Genomic DNA, 24600 nt, shown 5'->3' with positions numbered 1-24600 from the left:
CTGGAGAAATGAATGTCCTGGCAGGAGCCTTTTAAATCTCAGTTGAGGTAGGTGCCAATTCCTGCACCTGTGAGGAAGTAACTCCATGCATCCATATGTACAGTCAGGAGACTGACTGGAAACAAAGTAGTCTAGCAGGAAAAGAACTTCATGACCTAGTGAAGAGCAAGCACCACAATGATGTCCAGCCACATACTGGGTTGCATTAGCAAGAATATAGTCAGTAGGTTGTGAGAAGTGATTCTTCACCTCTCTTCTGTGCTCGTGAGAATATGTGTGGTGTTCTGTGTTCAGATACATACTCGAATGAACTGAGCAGAAAATCATCAAGGTGATTAAGGGACTGGAGCACAAGATGTGTGAGAAGAAGGTGAAAGACCTGGTGTGGAGAGAACTATTGAGAGGGACATATTCCTTTTGTCTATAAATACCTAGTGAGAGGCTCCTGGGAAGAGCCAGACTTGTTTCAGAAGTGCATGGGATATGTGGCAGACACCAGCTGGAACATGGGAAATTCTGACCAGACACTGTGGAAAAAAATTGTAGTGGTAGTAGTCAAGCATTTAAGCAGTGTGATCAGCAAGATTGCAGAATCTCTGTCCTTGGAGTTGTTCAGAACTCAACAAATTCTTGAACAACCTGCTCATATTGAACCTTCTTTGAGCAGGAGGTAGGGGCTAGAAGCCACTCAGCTGTCTCTACCTGTGTGATTATAGAATCTGTAGTATAAGTTGGGTTTTTAATTACTGTTTCTGTTGTCAAAGAAAACATAAAAGGGTTCCAGCTCTGTCGCCACATCTGGTAAAACCTTCCCCTGTAAACAAATAGAAATGGTCTACTTAAAAATTTTTATTTTTCATTTAAGAGTTTTCACTATTGTACGGCATTAATGAATCCTCTTCCTTTTCAAATTGGAAGCTAGGTTTTTCTGGTAGATGCAAGGCTTTCAGGGTTTGTATGTTGACCAAGTTCTGGTCTGGAGCCCTGAAAGTAGAACAAATATGAGATTTGTACTACTTCTTTAAGCTTCATTTCTGTGAAATGTGAAGGTATTTTAACTTTAAAGTAGTTGCTTGTGAGATCTTTTGAACATTACCAAAAATAATTTGGTCTGCTGTGTTTTTAGCCATGCCTGCAATTTTAGGCGAGAAAGGTTTAGACCAGTTTCCTATAACTGCATAACAAGAATAGTGAAACACCATTACTGTGCATCTTTGATTTTCTTAATCCTGTCTGTGGTGTGTTGGTTATGTCTTCTAGTTTGTACTGGAAAACAATGGAGAATGGTTCTGTAGGTCTTTGCCATCAAACAAGTTTGACCATAGGTGGTGAGAAAACTGCATGTTATTCTCACATCTGAAATGATCTTTCAGAATTATTAGTTTATTTGTAGTTAACGCCTCTTTACCTGAACCATATAGCTGTTTCTCAAATTCTGTGAATATAATACCAGTGCACTTTTAGCATCACTATTACGTAGATGCTGATCAGTACTAGTATTAGGAATACTACTTAAATCTGTGATTTAAAATATACAATGTCAGTGATCATTTGACTATGAGTTTGCCAAGTACTGGTAGTGAGAATATTTGTGCAAAGAAGGATAGATCTATTGCTTTTTCCTTTGTTCAGTTGGTGACTTTTTTTATGTTAATGTGTATCCAGTGGGGTCCAGATTTCCAGTGAGTGGTCTACATATCAGTTGGCAGAATCCTAAAGATTTCGGGAGTAAGTGGAAAACAGAAAAAAGACAAACTTAAATCCGCATTGAAGTCAGACTCACTTGGTTGTTTTTGGTGACATCATGAAAACCTGAGGAAGGAGAGCAGTTCCAGGTTAGAGGAGAGGATTAGTTTAGGATGAGGGATAGATTGTAGCTGATGATGGTACCCTCTGATAACAACCTTCAGTGGACCTGAAGCAGTACTAGAAAGTAGCCATCCTGTACCAATTCTAGTCTTGCATTCATTCTTCTGTGCTTGTTTCCAGGAGTTTGGCTTTAATAGGAAGGATGTATACGAGTCCAAAGGTTAATTCACTTTATGTAGTATGAGATTTAAATAAGGTTAACATTTTATCATAGTAAATTTGTGTAAGTATAAACTGAAAGAAAGTGCTGGTTAACAGTCCAGTGGTCCTTATTTTGCATTAAGCTAGTTCAGGTACTTAGAGTAGTTCTTAAATTATTTATATGTTAAATGATTTCTAGATTCCTGGATTTTATAATCCTAATAAGGACTGTTGTCATTCTTATACTTCATCACTTTTACACTAATAATTTCTGCTGGTATTAAATTGAGAAAATGCTTTAGGTTGAAGTTTATCATTAAGATGTAGGCTATCTTTTTGTCTTTGACAAGCCAAGTAAAACTGCTGCAATTTAGATACAGAAAAGGAATAAATTTAATTCTTTTATGTCAAAAAGTAGGAATTTTGGCAAATAATATTCTATATGGCACTCTAAGGATGTTTCACAGAATCGTAAAATATTCTGAATTGAATGTAGTCCAAATCTGCACTCTTGACTTATCCAGCATTTTCCCTTCAGATTATATCAGTGTTAATATTTGTAATATTTGAGTTGGGAGCACTTGAATATGCTTGAGTATTTAACAAAACAGTATCTTCATCATAAAGTATCTCTGTGAGTAGCAAAAATAACTTTCTTTGAGTACCAGATCTGTGTTTGTTAATCTAGTATATTTCAACGGAATTGTGCTAAAGTTATGGATTGCTCCTGTCTATCCTTCAAAGTGTCTGCACAGGAGAGAGATACTGTGAATGTCAATGGCTACAGAAGAAGCATTGTGTTATGCTTTATTGGACACTGTAAAAGTCAGTCCTGCAATATAACTCCAGTTTGGCTATGCCAGTGTCTGAGAGAGCTGGATTCATCCTGAGTATCGTTCTTCTGTTGGATTGCTAATAGGGGCTGTCCTGTCCACCTTGTTACAAAATACATGGGAAACTAATTGAAGTTCATTACTTCCAAATTCTTATTCATTATTAGCCAGTGTGATCAACAGTTCATTGGGAAAGACTAATGAAAGGCTGTAAATCTAGTTATTTTTAAAAAGTCAAGTTTAAGGTAACATGCCTTCAGATTCTAATATGTCTACAGAGTGTTTTAGGAAGGGAGGAAAAAAACTCAAACCCATAAATACATTAGTTCATATTTTACTTAAACAGGTATTTTAGCTCAAGCTGAAAATATTTCACCTTTTATTTTTAGCTGAAAGTGAACTGTGAGAAAGTATCTTTGAGTTTTTGTTGTTTTAGCCTGTGTTAAAGTACAGGAGGCTATGATGAAATAAGGTAGTGTACATGAATGGAAATCATGGTAGCTGTGTCGTTTTTTCTCCCTTTCTGGAAGCTCTTAGAACTTTCGTGGTGTTTAGGTAAGCCCTTCCACTTTGGAATAAGGTGTCCATGTGGGAAGCTAGTACAGAAAAACTGTTCTGAGCTGTTTTCACAAGTCTTCAAGCTCTGAGACTGACTGAATTATATAATCAATTTAAAATGAACTGAATCCTGTGATTCCTTTACGTGTAGAATTGTTAAGTAGATACACAGGATTGACTGTAGAGTCTGCATCAAATGGTTTTGTATGTTCATAAAATGACTAATCCAAAAGATGGTTCAAAATGGTTATTCAAGTACACTTTATCTGTAGGGTATTTCAGTTCTACACCAAAAACAGAACCATGCATAAAAAGATAGGAAAAATGCATCGCCCCTTACTTTCCTGAGGGGAACAGGAGTCCTTTCCAATATGCCCACCCTGATGTCGAGTATCTTCGTGGGCTCAGATCATGTTTGGGTAACTCCTGCACACAATTTATGCTCCAAGTTACTGTAAGTATTTTGCATAGCTCGACACAGCCTGTGCAGGGGCCCTTAGAGCAGTACAGGAGAGTGTGTGTGCAGTTATGTACACACCTTCCATGGCATAGCTTTCAGTAAAACCACACTGTCCCGTAGTGAGACAAGCAATGGCTGTGTAACTGCACTTAGGGCTTATGCCAGGAGAGCCGTGTCAGTTACACCTCTGGTCTCCCTGACTGACATGATGGTTTTGTCAGAAATTAGACATACACTGGAGCTGAAGTTTCAGAACTCTTTTAACTTGTCCTAAGTCAGCTCCAGGAAGCAGTGTCACATTCCTCTTCCAAGACTCATATCTTCTTCCTGCTTTTGTGCTCCTTCTCTTACTTGCAGTGTTCGTGATGAATCAAATCAGGGATTGGGTTAAAGTTAATGACTTGTCTTGATAATATGTGTTTATTTCAGATGTTTGCTGTGCAATTGTGTGAATGCTTACAGAAAATCTTACCCCCTCCTTTACATTAATTCTTATGATCAGAAGGGAAGTAGGAGCTTGGTCACTGTTAGACAAGTTTAAGGTGCTGTAGAAGTACAGTCTCTTACTTTTTCTGGTAGAGCGATGTTTTAACTGCTGAACATTAGCAAGAGTGGGTATTTACCTACCTTAAGTTTAAAAAAAATTCCATCTTCGTGGTGTTCCAGGTCTAACTCTTGCAAAATTAAAATGGTTTTAATATTTGAGATATTTTGTGTTCTGACAGGAAAAGAATATCCTTCAGTATTGTTCTTGTATGTAAATGTGTAATAAAAAATTTTAAGGTTGGTACAGATTTAATCTCTTGATAATATTCTTTAATAAAATATTTTAACAAGTAAAATTGTGATAAATATGAAAATTGTAGACTGTTTAACCACCAGTAATACAGAACTCGCGCAGTATTCATACTTGTAGCTCCTTAGATACATTAAAATGCAAGTTACTTACTAGTAACATAGTATTTTGATCAGTGAATAATATGCAAAACAAATAATATGCAAAACCAATGTCACCTAGTTTTACTAGAAAAGATGTAACCCTAGAAAATATATGTTAATACAGGGGGATGAAATAGAAAATGAAATGCGGTAGAACTTCCACGTCTGAATTGTTGATAGGTTTAAAGAACATGGGAACATTTTAAGGAAATTCTTTTCTTGTTATTGACCCTTTCTTATCTAGAAAACTGCTCTTTAATGTGCTTTCCTCCTTGCCCTGCCCCAGACGCTGGATTATTTCACTCTGGTGTTGTTGCTCTGTGCTTTGAAGGTCAGCAAGTGCTTGCTCTAGAATGCAGCTGTGATCTGCTAATCTCAGTAGGTAGTGCAACATGTGTACTTCATAGCACTGTGTAATTATGTGGCATTTCTACTTCTCTTAATAATAACAAGCTCACAATATGCGCTTGATTTTGGCTTTTAAGCTGGAGTGAGTCTGAAGGAATGTTTTGGAGGTATTGAACTATTTGCTATTCCTCTTGCTTTAGTAGCTCCTTGAGAGGATAGCAGTGGGATTATAAAACTGGTTGTTTGGGGTTTTTTTGTTAGTTGAATTTGCTATTTTGCTGCAGGACAGTGCACTGCACTTTGCTTCCTAGTTGAGTGATATCTCCTGCCTTTACGTTTTCCTGTTTCTTGTGAAAGAGTGAACTGAGTGGATGCAGTGTACTTACTCTGTGCTGCTCTAGAGTAGCAAGGGAGTTAAGAAAGGAGAGTGTTAGTTTGAAAAGAAGGGAGATGAGAGGCGAGTATTGACTTCTTAAACAGCAGCTGAAAAAGTGAGCCTTTATTAGAAATCTTCCTTTCTGGCATATCAGTGAAGGAGGGAGACCTGAACCATAAGTTGAGAATGGTATCTTACCAAAAGAGCATAAGAAAATAACAAGGTAAATATTACAAAACAAAATTCCTTTGAATATTTATCCACAGATTTACAAAGAGTTGGTAAATAGGATAAGAATGAACTTGGTTTTATTTTTAATTTATTTAAATAATTGTTTAATGGAATAAACTGCTACTGAAATATTGTAATCTTTTGCTCTATACAAGTTGATTCAGAGTACTTATGGCCTTGTGCAAAAATCACATTCTGGATCTCACTGGGATAGTCAGATGATCTTTTTCTGTAGATCTAGTGAGATATGTTCATGCCAGATTTTGGTGTAGAATAAGACTGTTGTGTTAGAATATAAAATGAGGGGGGGAGGATAAAGAGAGTTTATAAGACACTGGTAACTTCATAGAATAACAGTTTAATTTTGCTAGCATGGCTACAGACTGCGGTGAAGAATTTCTTACTTAATTTGGCTTATTAAATATTGAACCTTATAATGTCAGTATAAAATGTTTGGATGTTCAAAAGTACCTACTTCACATTTGTAAGACATGGCTGTAATAAAGAAGTAAGTAAATTTTTGTTAGATTTTAGGTAGGTTCAAAAGTGGTTATTGCCAATTTACCTCATAGATGAATCAATACTTTTAAAATCATGTCTGAAAGATAAAGAAGTAATTTTATTTTGTTTCTGTGATTGGGGAAACAACTAGTGATGGAAAATAATTTGCATGTACAAAACCTTCACAGACCTTGGTTGAGAAGATTCCAGAGAAATTTTTCAAGTTTATTCCTTAATCTTTGCTGAAATTTTTGCATGCTCGTTCTTTAAGATTTTTGTCACTTTCTTAAAACTCTTTCTTATTGTGTAAGGGGCTAGTCTTAAAATGATCTCTGAATGATTACAAAATTTTAATACTTAGCTGATTTTAGTGCAATGTATATATGCATCATTTATCACATATACGTGTATTTTTGTGTCAGCTTTTTCTGGTTTAGTTTTGTTCATTTGTTTATATATATACACACACGTGCATTTCTTTATAGAGTTTTCTAAGAGTTCTCTTCTGTACAACAAAGTAAATTAACAAAAAATAGTAGTATTTGCTCCAGTATTCCCCTTGAGATTGAAGAAAATAATTTTATAAGACCAGTAAAATCACAGACTGCAGGTAATTAATTCCTGTATGGAATAGTGGGGTTTTGTGATTTTGTGTGGTTTTGTTTGTTTTCTCTTGTTGTTGGAGGCTTTTTTCCCTCACAGTGTAATTCAGAAGTAGCCACTGGATTTTAAATTCCAGATGTAATTCTGTTTAAGGTGCTTTTGTGTCTATTTTTTTTCTGTTTTTATAAATCCTGTTTACCACCTTGGCCTTTACACCCAAAGATACTTGATAGGAATTTGCATATGGTGTCTGAATATGTAAGGAGACACAGGCAGACTTAGAACATGCAAATAATAATTCTTAACTACTTTATTATTTTTAAAATAACATGCTAAAGTTATTGATATTGCTAATAAACATTATTTCCTTTTTAATTTTTGACAGCAATAGTAAAAAGCATAGTATGCTTGAATTGATACATTTATGTTTCTGTAGAGTAATTTATTATACAGGGATTAAGGATCTAATGTGAGGATATTGTCATGGGGGGAGTTAAGTAGAGCTGTTTGGTTCTAGGGAAACTTCAGTCAAAACTTTTTTTGTATGTTGTCATCATCCAGTATTAAGTTCATGATGTTTGGTAGCCGTGGCTGACATGGAAATGTGAGGGATTTATTAGGAGTTTGGGTTTGTTTGTTTGGGTTTTTTTGCTTCTACTCAAGAGAATTCAACACATCTCAAGACTGCTGGCCATGTAATTAAAGAAAAAATAATTAGAAACATCTTATTCTTCCATTTTTAGTTAAACCTACCAGTATCTGTCCATACATCATTTGCTCTGAAAATAGGCGTTTTTATGCTGATTGCTTGACATTGGCTCTCTGGTAGTCTCCTTATCAAAGTAACTGAAGAATTTGGAGGGTTTTTTAGAAGGCATGAAAAATTCTGATGTACTTGTAATTCCTGTTTCTAGAAAAAGCAATTTGCTCTACTTCAGTCTTTATGAAGTAGATTTATTCCAGGATCAAACTTTGAATACACGATTTTCTTCTGCTTTTAGTAAATACAGTAAATAGTATTTTGTTTGTCAGAAATAAAATTTAGAAGAACAATGCAGTTTTTAATAACTTGTCTTAGTATGCTCTTGTGTGTTGATATATAATGGTTTTGTCTGTTTATTTTATATCTAGGAAAACTTTGGATTTTTAAAAGTAGAGGCACTGGACTAGTGAAGAGGATAATAAGCCATGAAAAAATGAAAGAGGTTTTTAAAAGTGGGTTGAAGAAGAGAGAAGGAAATGGTATGGAAGGCTCAGAAAAAAGGTTGGATTTACTGCAGAAAGCAGACAGTCCCTCAAATTAGACAGGCCCTCTGTATTAAGGCCTGTAGACTATGGTGAATAAGAACAGAAGAGCTTGTTGTCTGCTGAGGGTAATACTGTGGAGTCCAGAGCTGCTCTCTAAAATGATTTTAGTAGAAATGAGGATGTGTGTTAAGGTCTTCACAGTGGCAGAACTTACTCTTCAAATTTTCTGCTGGAGTGGATTGTGTGTTCTTTGCAAGGAAGTTACTCAAATAAAAAACTAGACAGTATAATTCTAGATTTTTCTTTTAAAAGAGGAAGCAGGTGAAGACAAGTCAAAATATTATCCATCAGTGGTTACTGTGGTAAATGTGATTGAGTGTCCTGTCATTGGAAGATGCTCACAGAATGACACTTGATGAAGGATTGATTCCTTTGGGTTTCTTTTCAGAGATAAAGCTTTTAGTAGTGAATAAAAGAGCATAATATGAATCTTCCCCAACTTGTCTGCATCATACATCTAGTTAAATCTCCTATGCTTGGGTTTATTTTCTGCAAGGCAGAATTGTTTAAGCATGACTATAGCAGTGCAGAAAGAATCTTAGCAGTTGAGTTAGTCTAAAAGACGGGAAATCTTTTGACTAGACCCTAGTGTGAGCTAAAGGATGCATTTAAAAAGGAAAATGGCCATCCATAATCATCTAGACTATCAAGAAAAAAAGAGGGAATGGCATCATGCATTGTGTAGTATGTTGCATGTATTTTCCTTTCTTTGTTGTCTTGTTTGTTTGGATTTTTTTAGTCAGTTTTGATCAAAATAATTTTCAGGTGTGATAATGGAAAGTTCTGCTAGTGTTGGACTTGGAGATTTCTAGAAAAGGATTCTGCTGTTGGCTTTTTGGGCATTGTATTGTTGCATCTGAGCTGTGAAACTGTGGAAATAAATGCTGCAAGTAATGGCATTGCTCATATTTCAGGAATTGCTAGCCCAGTGATTTAGTCACTAAATTGTTACTGTATCAATAGGTGGTGTTGTTTTAGACTTCGTGTGGAAGTGTATTGAGGTCTTTGTAGGGCTGCTTCTGGAAAATTATCTTGGGGTGTGAGATCACAAGTTGATTCATGAATTCTGCGATAATTGGTGGTAGAGAATTTTTGAGGACCACTATTGTTGGTAGAGGTGGAGGCCAGGGATTTATTCTGTTAGAACAGCTAAAATTAAGTAGTTTTATTGTACATGATCCATTAAAGAGAAATATTGTAGGAAAACACTCCAGATTTAATTTGATTAATAATCACTTTGTTTCTCCAGGGATGAAGGATAAAGCAATACCTGTCAAAGTGAAGCTGAGCTGAACCTTGAAAAGAGTCACAGTAACATGAAAAAAGGACCTTCAGCTATATAAAGAAAAAATTAATTTGGTATATAGAGGACATGGTAGAATTTAAGCATAAATACAAAATTAAATTAATCCCTGCAATAAAACAGTGTATTATAACCTGCTGTTTTTCCTTAAGGTTCTGTGCAAGGCAAATAATGGCATGGAGACAGCTACAGCTCTAGCAATACAAGCAGTCATCTCAAAGCAGGGAACCAGGATCACTGACTCTTCAAAGAAACTAACCATAGTGGCAGGCTCTGTGATTGTTTTTAAACAAATTTATGGAGTTGGGAAGGATTTCTTTTGAAAAACAGCTAGTGTGGTACTAACTGGAACTGAATATGAAGGAGAATATCCAGGCTGCTGGAAGACTGTGCAGGTCACTGGAGAAAAGTAGAGTGCTAAGTAGAAAATGAAGCGAGCTGCAGCATGGATTAACCATAGATTGTATCATTGGAATTCATCCTGTTTGCTGTTAGTACAGTCCTGTAAATGAAAAGTTATTTGCAGAGAACAAGGAACTCCTGCTGTCAAGATGGAGCTTGCCAGGTGCTGTTGGCAGAGGGAGAGCAGGAGAAGCTCTGCTGAGGTTTGAATGACTGCTCAGATAGTTACAGTGACTCACCTGTATTGGTTATTTAAACTAGTGTGCTGCTTTGGGAATGAAGAGGCCATGCACAGGGGCAGTACCTCCGACAAAGCACTGTGCAGTCATTGGAGAGGACAAAAACTTCTTCAAGAATCCTTGCTGGGACTCTTGTCACTTGATCTGAGCCTCGTCATGCTGCTGTGAAAAAAAAAACAGATTTCATCTTTCTTAGGCTGTGACTGCAACAGAGTGCTTGTGGCACAGATTCTGAGACATCATCTAAATTTGTTTATGCAGGGCTGATTAGGTGATTATGTGACATAGTAGAGAAAATTTTTTTTAAAAATCAGAATGGCAAGATTAGAATTTCAGCTTGTTTAAATTAAAGGCTTGTAAAACTAAGGCTGGAAGATCAGTGTAAATGCTGTATATTTTGCAAGGGGAATAAATACTAGATGTATAAAAAACTTGTTGAAGCTGGGAAACAATACTGGGAAATAGGTTGCAGCTTTACCTAATTGTACTTCAGAAAGCCTTTAAAAATTGTGAGGTGTTGGAACAAGCTGCCAGTTGGAAGCATGAGAGCAAAAAAATTAAAAGGGATGTTGGAAAGCTTGCAAGAAGATAGATCATGTAAGATCAAGTTTGAATTCAGAGAGGGAATTTTTACAGTGCCTGGCTGTTGTGGAGAGCTGCAAGTGCTGCCTCATTTGTGTGGGTTGAAGGGATTTCAAGTTCTGAAGAAAAATGTATGTAACTACAGATGTTAAATGCTCCCAGTTCACCACTGCATTAATTTAGTGAATTAGGATTTTTACATGGTGAAACTTTTACCTAATCTTTGAATTTTCTTTATATCTGTGAGCATCTCTGGTCAGAAGAGCACTCTTTGCTTTGGAGGGACTGATTCTATAGAACACTTGCAGGAAAAAAACAGAAGTAATTTCCCAACTGTTGTCCAGTGAATTCTGTGTGCTTAATGGTTCACATCACTGGTAGATTCAAGAACCAGTTGATGGCACCCACCAGCTTTATATGATTTAACCCTTCTCTGGTAGCTGTCATCAACTGGGTTTACTCCGAGTGTGAAAAGAAGCATAGCTGTATAGAACTAGTTGGAACCATTTTAAAAGATCTGGGAAGATGCTAAGATTTCTTGCAAAAAATAACACAGGAATGAGGAAATCTGTAATGCAGTCAGTGAGCAAGTATGCAGAAGTAGCAGAATAGAAAAACCTGTAATTACTTATCTCTAGAAACTTGGTGGTACATCTTTCTAAAAGGAGATTTTGCTTTGTAGTCCCCCAAGAAACGTTACTGGCTGGGAGATTTATGTAACTTTCACTAATGCTGCTCTCTGGACCTGGAAAGCAAATTTAATAGAATGAGTACCTCTGGCTGAACACTTCTGAGAATCTGTTTCTGGAAAACATATGTTTTCTCCAGTATCAAAGTACACTGTTTTTATTTTGTAGGGAAGTTGATATGGGGTGTGAAAATGTTGAGGAGGTGACAATGAAATCCAAGCATATAAAGTAAATTGTATTTTATGCCTAAATATTAAAGATAAACATGAACTCACAACTACAATATTCTGTTTAGATCTTGTAATGTTAAAAATACTACTCCAATTGGGGAAGTCTTTCTGTGTTCCATTGAAAGTGACAAATGTATCTATTTTTAAATAAATTGGTCTAAATATGAAAAGAGCTGATGTGCAATTTGGTCTGTTTAAGTTTATAGTTTAGATAAGTAGAATTAATAGCTGATTTGAAAGATCATAGTCATTTTCACAGTCATGGTCAACTTAGAAGCACAATTTTTAGATATATTGCTGGATTGCTTTGCATATTCTAGTGATAGTATAAATAATATTGAAGTTTCCAGTGCTTCACAAGTAGTCTATTTTCAGTTAAGTAGAAGTTCAACTGGAAGATAGCTATTAACTTTAGGTTATTATATTTTTAAATGTTTACTTTCTTTAAAGTACTGTTCTAAAAATTTAAAACAGCATATTTTGGGGGAAATTTGTATGTCAAATGCTTACTTATGATTCTTTGTTTCTCTGTTTATTTTTAAGACGAGCAAAAATCAAATTAAAGTAGATCTTGTAGATGAGAATTTTACAGAATTAAGAGGAGAAATAGCAGGACCTCCGGACACACCATATGAAGGCAAGTAAAGTTTTTGTGTATGCAATCATTGTACATTCAAAATCATGTGTCTTGAGATGCTTTGTTTATAAAAATAATTACAGCATAAAACGTAGAGGTACATGTTCTAAAATAGTCCGTTTGTTTTTTTTGTTAAATACAGATTTTAAGCTTAAAAACTATTTCAGTTCAGCTTCTGTGTTGCCTGAAGAGAAATTTTTCTGCAATAGGATAGACTATCCCATATCAAGGTTAATTTACAGATATAAGATGTGCTGTTTAATTGGTATAATTCTGACTTCTGGTTGGTTGTTTATTGTCCGAACAGTTTGAGCTCCTTAATGGTTAAGTATTAAGAAACTTAGCTTCAGACTGTACGTGTATTTCATGTGATCTAGAGTGGTGATCATTCATAAACATTGCATTTCTCCTATCTCAAGCAGTGATGCTGTTGCAACATAAATTTGGGATTAATTTTGGGCATTCCTGTGTCCCAGTACTTAATTTATACTGATGTGGGGGACTCTGTAGTAGAACTTCATATCTTTAACTATCTTCAAAAATTATACCTTACTGACTTTCTAGTTCATTAAAGCTGGTATCAGTAATTATGCTTCTCTTATAGTCTGGTAAAAGCAAAGTAACTTCCATAAATAAGCTTTAGCAAAGGCTAATATAGCATGCTTCTTCAGAGATACAAAAATTACTCAATAGTGTTGATACTTGTAAACTTTGTGTATAATATATATGGAACTGGCAGACATACCTTCTATTTAAAGTTCTTTCATGATAAGTAAGGATTTAAAATTTTTTTTTAAACTTTTGGGTAGCTTTAAAACATTGTTTTACTTGAGTTTTCCATGCCAGGTATTTACTTTGATTTGAATTTGTACTTTCAATAAAAAAGTATCAAGGAGTGTTACAAGCAAATTAATTTTCTGTTGGAATATGAAACAATTTTGCAAGTTCTTCTGTTGCTCTAGTTGCGCTATATCTTTGAGCGGGACTTTAATATTCCCCTGAGAACTGGTCACATGACATTTGTCATTGTTTAGAAAAAATAAGTTCTCATCAGGTGGGTAAAATACCTGAAAATTGTTTAGTAGCTATAGAAGTATATGCACTCAAAAGCATTAGTGACTGCTAATGAAAATCTGGTTGTCACATCTTCCCTAACAGAGGACATCCCTTGAGATTTGCTTTTCTGGACTAGAAGCTGGTGCAGCAGCATTGGACTTGAGAGCAGGGAGAGTCTCCCCTCCTCTACCTTTGGGGCCCAGGAGAGAAAAAGAATGAGGAAATAGCCTAACAGTGGTTGACATGGAAGAATATTGGGCAGGGGTAGATGTCAGAAGCTGACAAGAAGAAAAGTTAGTCTGGAAGAAAGAAACAAAGTAGACAAGTAGGAGCAGCTGTAATGGTGGGGCTGCCCTGCAGAACTTCATCTCCAGAGTTCCTCAGCAATCTAGTAAATAATGGTGGTTCTCTTCTTTCCCTACCTTCTCCAGTGTGTCTCCATCTCATCAGCTGCTGATGTATAGTTGACAGAAGATAATATCTGGAATCAATTTATTCTGGTTGTAATATGTCTTCAATTTAAAAGGAGCACTATGCTGTTCACCTAAAATACAGACTCATGCTGGTGATCTATTTGGAAGTGAATCATTCTATTTAGATTTTAGTATAATTGTTGTTTTGCAATAGTATAGTTCATCTGGTAAATCCAAGACTTAGTATTGTAACAAGTTAACATCTGTATATAAGAAATTAGATTCTAGGAAACATCTGAATGGTGGTAGAAGGGTATTGGTTTAGGTGTCTGTTTTCCATACAGAGAATTAAACCTCCTTGGGTGAGTTGATTTGTTAGAGCTTGCAATTTTTTCCACTCCCTCCAGGTCAGTATTACCTTGGCTTATAAAATGGGCCTTTTTTGGAGAATGTATTGAGAGTTATTTAAAATTAAAGATGGATTAATGTATCACAAAAGTTAAAAACTGTATGGCAAGTCATGTAGAGAGTAAGAAAAGATTGAAATGTTTGTCTGCAGAACTGGGTTCTGTGTGATTCTGGATGATTCAGGTAGACAAGAATTTCAAAAGCTGGGTACTGTCTACTCGTATATTCAGCATATCCTGCTAGTGAAAAACAGCAATATGTTTACTGCAGAATTTGTTGATGTGAAATGCATGCATACTTACATACCTTTGAGTACATTTAATTATGAGAATATAGTAAATACCCCTTTTGAGGGGGCTAAACTAGTTTTTTATTATGATTATTGCAGGGATCTCATGGAAGAGTAATGCGATTGTAAGCTTACTTTAATCTAGAAGGCATATAGATCAAGGAGTAAAATGGGAGTTACTGCCAGCCCAATTTTTGGTGTTTCCTGACATTAGAATAATTTGCTTTGGAATGTTAATATTTCTGTAATATAGTTATATGCATTTATTCCCTTACATAATTATGAAGGGCGTGCCAGTGTGTGTTGTCTTCATTTTATGACTATAGCAGTAATGCATGCTGCATAATTACTGACTGATGTTTTGTCATCTATAATCTGAACAGTGACACAGCAAGAAGTGCTTTATGAAGAAGTTTTATGCAGTAGTTCTGGTCAGACAGTCCCTGTCATACAGGAGGGAATTCTAGAACCATTGTGAAGTGAAAGAACAGTTGTTGACCATAGTTGGTGAGGTATCTGAAATCAAACCACTGCTGCAAAATTTTTTATAGGTAATGTTGGAACATTAGTTAAGAATGACTGAGAGGAAGAATGCCATTAATTGACAAAATTTACAGCTTTTGTTTTTCTATTAGTAGTGTCAACTCATATTGATCAATTATCAGAATATTACAAGACACAACTTTATTTGAAACACGTTTACATCCCATGTTAAAATGTGTTTGGAGAGAGGACCTTTGAGGGACTTGATTATTGGCTGCTGGGTTTTGCTTGATTCAAGAGCTTTTCAGTAGATAGATTGGGGTTTTGTGGGTTTTGATTTTTTGGGGGTTGTTTTATTTTAAAGTCTGTGTAATATTTGTATTAATTTCAGGCCAAGCTTACATGTGAGCCACAGGTACTGCAAAATTTATAATAGGGTATTTCTTCAAGGGAAATAGCTAAAAATTGCTCTAACTCTTGTGAGACCTGTTCCAGTAGGACTACAGAAGGAATATTATGCCATTACTGTTTAATTCTATTTCAAGCATTAAGTAGCCACCAAAAAAGCCATACATATGCATACTCTTAAAAAAGAAAAAAGCAGAAGTGAATATATTAGTCATTTGTTACTAGTATGAAAAAAATTACAGATTTGTTGAGGTTATGTCTTTAAGCCTGTATTTTTAACTGCAAAGTTTGGTGCAAAACAATACTATATAAATAATATTACCAGCTCATCTGTCTCTGGTGAAAAATATTGGTGGCTGAATACCCTGTTAGGCAGAAGACTGTAATAGTTTGTGGTAAGCAGAAAAAATGGTAATACCTGAGGATAGCTTTCATATTACCTTAAAAAATGACGTGGCAGCAAAATCATAGAAGGACTGATGAATTTCTGTAATCCAGGCAGAGTATAGCTATTTCTTTCCCTTAAAAAACAGTTGCTGCTGAATTATGCTTCAATTTAAAGAAAAGGAAAACAAAACTTCCTTAAGGTCTCTTTTTGATGTATGTGTCTTTGAAACTGTTTCTCCTGTGCTGTCCTGTAAGCAGACAAGCAATCAATTTAGACATTACTATTATGATTTTGGATTCACTGTGCTTTCTTATATAGTATTTTCTGTTAAAACTTCTCAAGTTACTCTAGTGTTAGTGAGAAAAAGAACATCTGTAGACAAGTGTCTTCAAGCTGATACTAACTAGTTTCACGTGGAGTGTATTTGACTGAAATACATTTTTAAAGTGAGAGCTGTTAGGAGCTACTAATGTGTTTTTTGGCACAGATAAAAAGATGCCAAATACTGTAACTGCTGAGAGGAGCACTTTGAAGCTTTTTTCCCCCCATGTATCTTGATGCCCATATTGTCACTACTTGAGAGCTGGTTTTGCATTGCTTGATTTGCAGAATAAATCACTCTGGAAATCTCAAGGAAAATAGATTGCAAATGCTTTAGCTTTAATTCAAGAAATTGTATAAATTTTAAAACATTATACTGACAGAGGGAAAAGGTTTCTGAAAGAGGAGCAGCAGGTTGAAGCAAAAATTGCAAATGAGGATAAATGCTTTCAGTTTTTATGAAAACTAAATGTCCAATTTGGTGTGTATGATTTTTTTTGTACCCTGTTCTTTTTGTCATTGAACTGCTGCCTGGCAAATGGCCTTCACTGGGCAGGCAAACATAATTAGAGATTGCTCCAGAAGACATAAGTATTGGTAGTGAACCTGAATGTTAACAGAAATATAATGGAAATAGGATTGGGAATGATACTGTGACAGAGATAAAACTGAGAAGTGTTTAAAACTGGGCAGTAGGAGGGGATTCTGTCTTCCAAGCTCTTACTATCCTTTATTGTATGCTCTGGCCCATCATATTATATTAATGGTACTGGTCTGTCAAAGTGTTTGCAGAATTGAAACAGAAGTAACTCCTTCAGGTGGTAATGTAGAACATAATAAAAGTCAAATACTGGTACCTCCTTTATTATTTTTTTCCCAAAGTGTGGGAGCTTTTCTGGAAGAGTTATTTGAATGTATTTGAATTCCAGAAAGTTTAAAATTAAATACAGGTAATTTCAATTGTGTAATTTGAAGAAAAATTGTCATGAGGTGTTAGAAAAGAGTCAAAATAATGTAATATCCCATGTTCAGCCTGAATATTCCGGTGGCCTCTTTTTTCATCTGTTTAGGAGACATTTGGTTCATATTTTGGTATATTTTACTAAAATAAAGCATGGCAGTGATAAGATTGGGAATGAGAATGTACATATTAAATATACCTAAGAAGTATAGCTACTGATTTGCATAAGCAAACACAGCTTTTCTGACTTTATATGTATTTATTTATGAAACATATGAAATCTAAATGTATCTCCTAACTAATACTTCTGGATAAGTTTGAATTACTTGAAAATCTGGTCATTTAGAAGTGTAAGCTTTAGTGTCATGAGAAAGACTAAGTTTGAGTAATGTTCTTTTGGTATAATTTCCAACTTGTTCTTGTCTTTTGCAGGTGGACGGTATCAGCTAGAGATAAAAATCCCAGAAACATATCCGTTCAATCCTCCTAAGGTACTGCAAACACACATTTTTGGATAATACAATGTGTCTAACAAGTTAGGTTTGAGTATTCTTATTTACTTGTTTGTTTGTTGGGGTGTTTGTTTGTTTTTTAATTCACTTTTAGACAAGGACTGGAACTGTTACATTTAGATAGATATAAAGCAGGATGCAAAACTGTATCCAGTCAGAAGTACACTCTGTTCCTAAAAGTACAAACAGGGAAATTCTGGGGAGGAGCTTGGGCCTTATTGATGACCCTAATGTAACATTTTTTGACGAGATAAATACAGTTTTCAGGTAATTTTAGATGGTGTGGAGAGTATAGCTGTGTTCCCTACCTCTCAGCATTGATGAAGAAATGTTGTAATAGGGAGTTAATTGGTTCTTTTAATTTCTTGGGCTCTATAAGTTGTACTTAAAAGGTTCTTGAATCTAACATACCAAGTTTCTAGTAATAATTAAATAGTGACATGTACAGTTGTGTGTCTTGAAGAACCAACAGAGAAATATAGTAGTCTTACTGCTTCTCTGTTGAAGAAATAGATAACGTGCACATGGATGAGAGATGAGAAATGGCTGTGGTAAAGTCACTCATATGTTTTTCACAACTTACTGGCCTTTTAACTTTACTGCATCTTTCTAGAACTTCAGTTTTGTGATTCCACTCTGAATAATGTTCTCTTCAGCCATGTGCAGCTGCAGCTGTACATTCCTGTGCCCTGATTTAGTCCACTCTTCAGTGGCTTGAATCAGTAGATGCCTGAGTTGTCTGACTCAACTTCTTGATTGGTTTTCTGTTTGTCTGAAAGATGCCTTCTAACCAAGAACGTGTCCTAGATTGTTATTATTGTCACTCTGGTAAATAATACTGGGAAGGAACTGGGGAAGAGGAGGAAGAAAGGGGTGCCAGTAGCTCATAGGTTCTTTGAATTACTTCCTTGAAGCTGGAACAAAAGACACAGAACATCTTAAAGAAATGTTTGTTGGTCTCAGTTCTTTAGTCTGCACACATTCTGGTGGGAGCTAAAACAGGTTGCGGACACTGCAAGATGAGTCTATATACCATGATTTAGTTGCTGCTTTAGGGCTTGGTGGTCTCTATTTCCAGAGTTCATAGGCAGCTGTTAGAAACTGAGTGCATTGTAGCATAGTACTGCTTATTCTGGAGTCTTGAATTGGAAGCCTTTTTGCTTGCCTGGCCCCGCCTTTCATCTGAAAGATTTCTTCAGCTTGTTCAGCATGTGCTTTAATAGCCATTGTTAGCAGTCATTTGCTGTGAGAAATTATCCAGATTTATATTGCTTTTTACATTTTCCAGGTGATCTATAGAGTTGAGGTAGTTACCAAGTGCCTCAGTTGACGTGATAGCTTATTTTTGTCCTGGAAAGCAGAACTGTTCCGTTCTTGCCTATTTAGACATCAAGATTGCACTGATTTCATGATAGCCCTGTATGTACAGTGTTCTGCTGTAGTGCCTGACAGGTAATGTGTTCTCTTCACTGATTAGCTTGCAGGTCAGGGGCAAAAGTTGAAAGATCTGTGCTGTACATAAAATGTTTTTCAGGGATTTGGGGTGAGGAGGAGATGAGAAATAGATGTGTCAAAATCACTAGAAAGCAGTTAAAATGCTACCTGAAGAAAATGAAGCGGGAGTTTCCAAAGGCATATATGTCCTTTCTGAGGACTGCTTTGGTCTCCAAGACCTTTAAGAGAAAGTGCTGCTTATACCTTTTTCAGTGTCTTAAAAAAGCCCAGAACACCCAAGCCACCAAAACCTGATTTTAGTAATGTTTTGTATGCATGAATACACTTTAGTGTAATAATATGGACATGATTAATGAATGAATGCTGGGACTAGATCCTTTCAATAGCAAAGAAAAATAACAGTAATCTAGTTAAGTTTCGGGTGAGTGAACAGCTTTCTGCATATGAGGTAATGAGACAGGATGGTTGTAGATGTGGTAGCGTCCACCAAAGAAATTTTTCTAATACTTCCTTAACCAAAATTTTAGTTCAACAGTAAGTGATATCCAGTTCCTATGCTAAGAGTTCAGGACTTTGTGAAATCTAGAAACCCCAATTTTAATAATGTTAGAAGTTTTAAGTCTGAATTTGACTATCTGCTTGTCAAAACACTTGTATGCTGGAGATTATTTTTAATTAGCTTTGTGTGATGCAGGGATGTGAACACGCGTGAGAAAGCAGGGATGAGTTTGGGGAGCTGGAATGGGCAGTAGTCTGTTTTGAGTAAGGCAAGGCTCTAACAAACAGCCTTACAAACTTGAAACCTCCTGAAATAAGTAGTATAATGTCTTAGTTCCATTTGTAGTACTACCTTTTCTAAATTAGTATTTCTTCATAATATTAATTGAAATAATGGATTAAAAATGTTTACTTACACCGCATTGTACTTTACTTAAAAATGTAATGTACACTGCGTTTAATTACTGCTTTTGTTTTTAAGAATTGTCTTGTTTTTTAGGTGCGGTTTATCACCAAAATATGGCATCCTAATATTAGCTCAGTCACTGGGGCCATTTGTTTGGATATTCTGAAAGATCAATGGTAAGATTCCATGGGGGTTTAAATGTGCAAAATCAAGTATACTGGTGTCCTGGATAGAAGATGTCAGCTCACCTTGCTATTCACCTTGTGCTTATCATTTGAGATGGCCTTAAAGCACACATTTTGGTATAGTATTCTGAGGTGCAAATACACAAATGAAATGATTGTGTAATAATTATGGAAAGCACTAAGTATATATTATATACACAGGGAGTTCTTCCAAAAATTTTTTTGTGCTAGAATGAACATTTCATTATTGACATTTGGGATGGTTTTGTATGAGTTAATTCTTTATTTTAGTTCTTTTCTGTTAACAAATACTACCTATTGCCTTCTTTGATCAGTTAATGTTACTGCAGAAGTTTTAATAGCCAAAATCTGTGGAATAGACTTGTGTCCAAACTAACAGCTGCACTCATTGTTCATTTGTTTTGCAAAGTAATTGATTTCATGTGGTTTGGAGGTACAACAATTTTATAATAGACACAATACCTAATACAGATGGTTTTTTTCCTCCATGTCTGCCCCAAAAGAATAGGACTGTAATTCCATAGAAGATCATACCAGTGTCTAATCCATACAAACTTAAAATGCTTGTAAAGCCAGCAACTTTGTCAAGAGTGCTGTTGGCCAAGCAGACATCAGTTGGGTTCAAAACAGAAACTTCAGAGGAGAATGCTGAATTGTTGAGGTCTTGTGGGTGACACATCCAGGGTATTAATCGTCTACAGACATACAAAATTATGGAAATCATTTGGCATAGTATAGTGTAAGTTATTGAAATGAAATTGTAATAGTCATAAACTGTTGTCTTCTTAACTTCTGGAATGGCATATATTTTCTTACAATCTCAGAGCACTTGATGTTCTTTCAGGCAATAGAATCATTCAATATACAGGCTGTGGTACCTGGTATAGTTTTTCTTATCAGTAAGAAAGTGCAGTTTTGTACCTGCACCTAAATTATTCATACCACCGTACAGTTTTACTGGAGATTAATGACCCGTAAACTGTCCGAGTACAGTCTCCTGAGAGATCATACTCTGAAGCAGATTAATGAATGGGCTGAGGTTGTCTCTAAGTATCAAAAGGCAACAAAGACCTAAAAAATCCATGAGCTTCAACTTAATTTATGCACTTTTGGGGTTGTTAGTCAAAACGTTTGATATTTGAGAAAGACAAACAGGAGAGAAGAGTTGACCTGTGTTCTTGTAATCTCGGAGTTATGTCTAGCACAGATAATTTGATCTGTGTCTGATTTCTGTTATTTCTGCTTGATGAAAAAACCCAAACATTAATATCTTCCTTCTCCCAGATGTATACAAAATAGGAGTATTGGAACAAGAATTTGACTTCTGTATATTTAAACCAGCTGACACAAGAAGCACAAGTAACATGCCAGTTACATAGTTTTAAGTTCTTCCTTTGAAACAGTGTCTTCATTTGGAAGCACTAAGAGAGAATTACAGAGAACCTGGTGGTGACAGTGGAAGATTTCCTGTATACTATTAATCCTTCTTCAAATGATTCTTAATGTAGTGTGATCCCTTCATTTTCTAGTGGTGCTATTTGTAAGTTTTGTTTCTTTTCAAATCATGGAATGGTATATGAAAATCACTTGAGCATTGTTGAAGTGCTTGTCAAAGTCTCCAATCCTTTGATAAGAACAAACTTATAGCTGCCTCCATGTTTAATGTTTGAAGCATTTCTATATTGTGATAGATAAGACTGTTTTTTTCCTGAGTAGCTTCCTGAAACTCATTAAATAATATGAATAGTTAATACTGTTTAAATAAATTTATTGTTCTTCAATATATGCAGTTTTAGTTAATTAAGAAATGCTCACAGCATAGAATCATAGAATGGTCTGGGTTGGAAGAGACCTTAAAGATCCCAACGCCTGCCATGGAGAAGAACACCTTCTATTAGACCAGGTTAAATCTGCAATGGCAACATTCATAATACATGTGCACACAGACAAAAATAAGTATGTACAAAGTTATACTTGAGAAAATCACCCTCGAGTACTTGCAGATGTCTTTGGATCTTCTCAGTGGGCAAAGGATTAAGCTTTGAGGAATGGTGAGGGTATTAGGCCAGGCTTCACTGGCTTTCCATGGCATTCCTCAGAGTCTCAAAAACTTGAGAGTTCGCTGGCTCTGAGAGTCATCCCGCTCTGGGCTATTCTGGTCACAGCCTGCTCTGGTCCAGGACAGCTCAAAGGGTCTCAGTACCATTGTTCACAGGTAGGGTCACAAAGTGATTGATAGTAAATCATCAGTAAATTTCCATCCTGGCCACAAGGATGAGTTGGTATTTTCTGGAATATTCTTTGAAAAGTCCAATAACAAAATACTATTCCACTTGGCCTCTTGTTCAGATAGAAGAAGAAACTCAAGGCTGTTTGTTGGAACACAGAAGCTTGCTAGACAACAGAAGTTCTGGCAGCAGACAGTGTTTCTGATAAGCTCAAGGGAACTTAACTGTCTAAGTGCTGTTAATCCAGGCTGAGGCCTAGCAGGTATTCCTGAGACCATAGCTGGCCTGAGGAGGGAACAAGTGGGAGGATGTACCACCATGTGCCACCAAAAATAAGTTTTCTGCATGTCTAGTTTGAAAAATGGTTTGAATAAAATAGCTTCATTATAAAGCAAACAAACAAAAAATAAGCAATCCAAATCATCCCTGCCCTCCCCCCAGATTAATAATTTAATGTATAAGTTATTTTCACCAGGCATTCAAAAGTAAATTGGACAAATGCAATTCTGAAATATTCCTGTGGAAATATTCTAGAAAATATATTTAGTTCCACAATCTCTTGTCAAATCTTTTAGCAACAAAATGTTTTTTTGAAGTGCCACTTCATTGACTTGTAATGCTCTTAACTGAATAATGCTCCTCTTGTTGCTGTGTTTAAATATAAGTCTCAAATATCACTGCATATCTGTTTTTCACTGAGTTTTGAGAGTTAAAGGACTGGAGAAGTTTGGCCTGTGAGCCTTTGCAGGATTTCTGAAAGAGTTAATAAGCTGATAAATAGTCATTTATAGATGGTGAATATGAATATAAAGACTTTAATGTGTTTGTATAGTTTTAAAGTCTCTTCCCTACTCTCTTATCCTGTGGTAATGATTTTCTGTTCTAATAAACGTAGTTGGGGTGATATTCTGCATATTGGCAGCAGGTTTTATCAGTTTGCAAAGTAATGTCTTCAAATTACTTTTAATGAGTTTAATGATATTCTTTTTCCACATTGCATGCTTGATGCTGAAATTCTTTCCAGCTGTGGATTTTCGTTGTGTTTTGATTTTAAGTACCTGTCAAGCCAGTTTGTTTGCAAAGCTACTGTTTGCTGCTAGAAATAAAATACGGGTATGATTTTGTAAAAGGAATACTGTTTATGCTTATCTGACATAAATTTCATTATGTGGTTTTGCTTACTCTGGCCTATATTTATCTTCTGGGCTAGTACTCTGTCTCAAAGCTTTAATCTTAAATACACAAAGTATTTAATGCAGTTCATTGAAACCTGAGAACTAAATTATTTGAAAGCTGTTCTGCATAAATCCCTTGAGCAGAGATTAAGTGAATGTGTTGTGGCTGCATATATGGCTACAAAACCTCTTGGCTTTTGTGGATTTGACAGTCAACAATGAATAATAAGAATATTTTTGTCATAGTGACTCTATTGGAGGATTCATGCTTCAGTTTTAGTTAAGATGCAGAAATTATTATAAGAGATAATACAATTTTAACAAATAAATAAACAGCAGCCAGCTTGTAATCTTCCTGGACACGCAGTACTGCTGGGTTTTGTTGAGGGTGTTTGAGGAGCACTGAAGCTTCTTAAAGCTTTGAGAAAAATGCAGAGAATATTAACATGGTTTTAGGGAACCCTTTAGAAGCAGGCTGTCTTTCCCCTCTGTGCTGTGTCAAAGCTATCCTAATTTTTAATTTTTTTTTCCCCTCTGATGTGGGTGCATGGTCTTGTAGTTGTCCTGTAAATAGTGACTATACAATGGGCTTCCACACAAAAAGGCCCTACTGATTTCCTTCCAGATTCCATAAACCATTGGCTACAAGTTCCCAGAGATTTTCTCTTGGATTAACAAGCTTATTTATTTCACAAATGGAACAAATATTGCAGATTGTTAAAAAAAAAATGTTCCTGTAGCCATCTTTGGTTGACAGAGTGGAGTAGCAATCTGCTGGCTGCAGCTGTTCCTGGCATTCTGCTGGGTTACCCTCTTGGAATAATGAGAGAGATTGTTTCCTAGAGAAGAATGTAAAGAACATAAGCAAAAACTTCCTAAATAGCGAATTACTTAGCCTTTAAAAATGAAGAAGAAAAATAAAACCTGGCAGTGTTTTGTAATCCTTTTAGGACTCTCCCTGCTCATAAAAGGTAAAAGAGATTTCTTTCCTCAGGCATGCTGGGCACAGCTGGGCTTGCTGTGCCTTTTAATGTTAACACTATAGTCACCCATGCTATGGGTACTCTTTTTTAATGGAAATGCCCCAAGATATTACCTAAAAAAAAAAGGAAAAAAGTGTAAGTGAATAAAATGCATGTCAACT

General features: G+C 35.7%; 1 protein-coding gene across 2 annotated transcripts in view; it reads left to right on the top strand.

Annotated features, from left to right (window-relative positions):
- UBE2K (ubiquitin conjugating enzyme E2 K) overlaps nt 1–24600 on the top strand; it is a 43159-nt gene that overhangs the window by 5500 nt on the left and 13059 nt on the right. Inside the window, exons 2-4 of one of the 2 annotated variants that reach the window (XM_058839172.1) lie at nt 12156–12249; nt 17409–17467; nt 19941–20023. In XM_058839172.1, coding sequence (XP_058695155.1) covers nt 12156–12249; nt 17409–17467; nt 19941–20023 — 236 coding nt within the window. The remainder of the gene's footprint in view (nt 1–12155; nt 12250–17408; nt 17468–19940; nt 20024–24600) is intronic. The other variant, XM_058839173.1, reaches the window with a different exon arrangement.

The sequence above is a fragment of the Poecile atricapillus genome, chromosome 4 (assembly GCF_030490865.1).
Source record: "Poecile atricapillus isolate bPoeAtr1 chromosome 4, bPoeAtr1.hap1, whole genome shotgun sequence".
NCBI lineage: Eukaryota > Metazoa > Chordata > Aves > Passeriformes > Paridae > Poecile > Poecile atricapillus.
The sequence above is the reverse complement of the archived record's forward strand: the minus strand, read 5'-3'. Positions and strand labels throughout refer to the sequence as shown.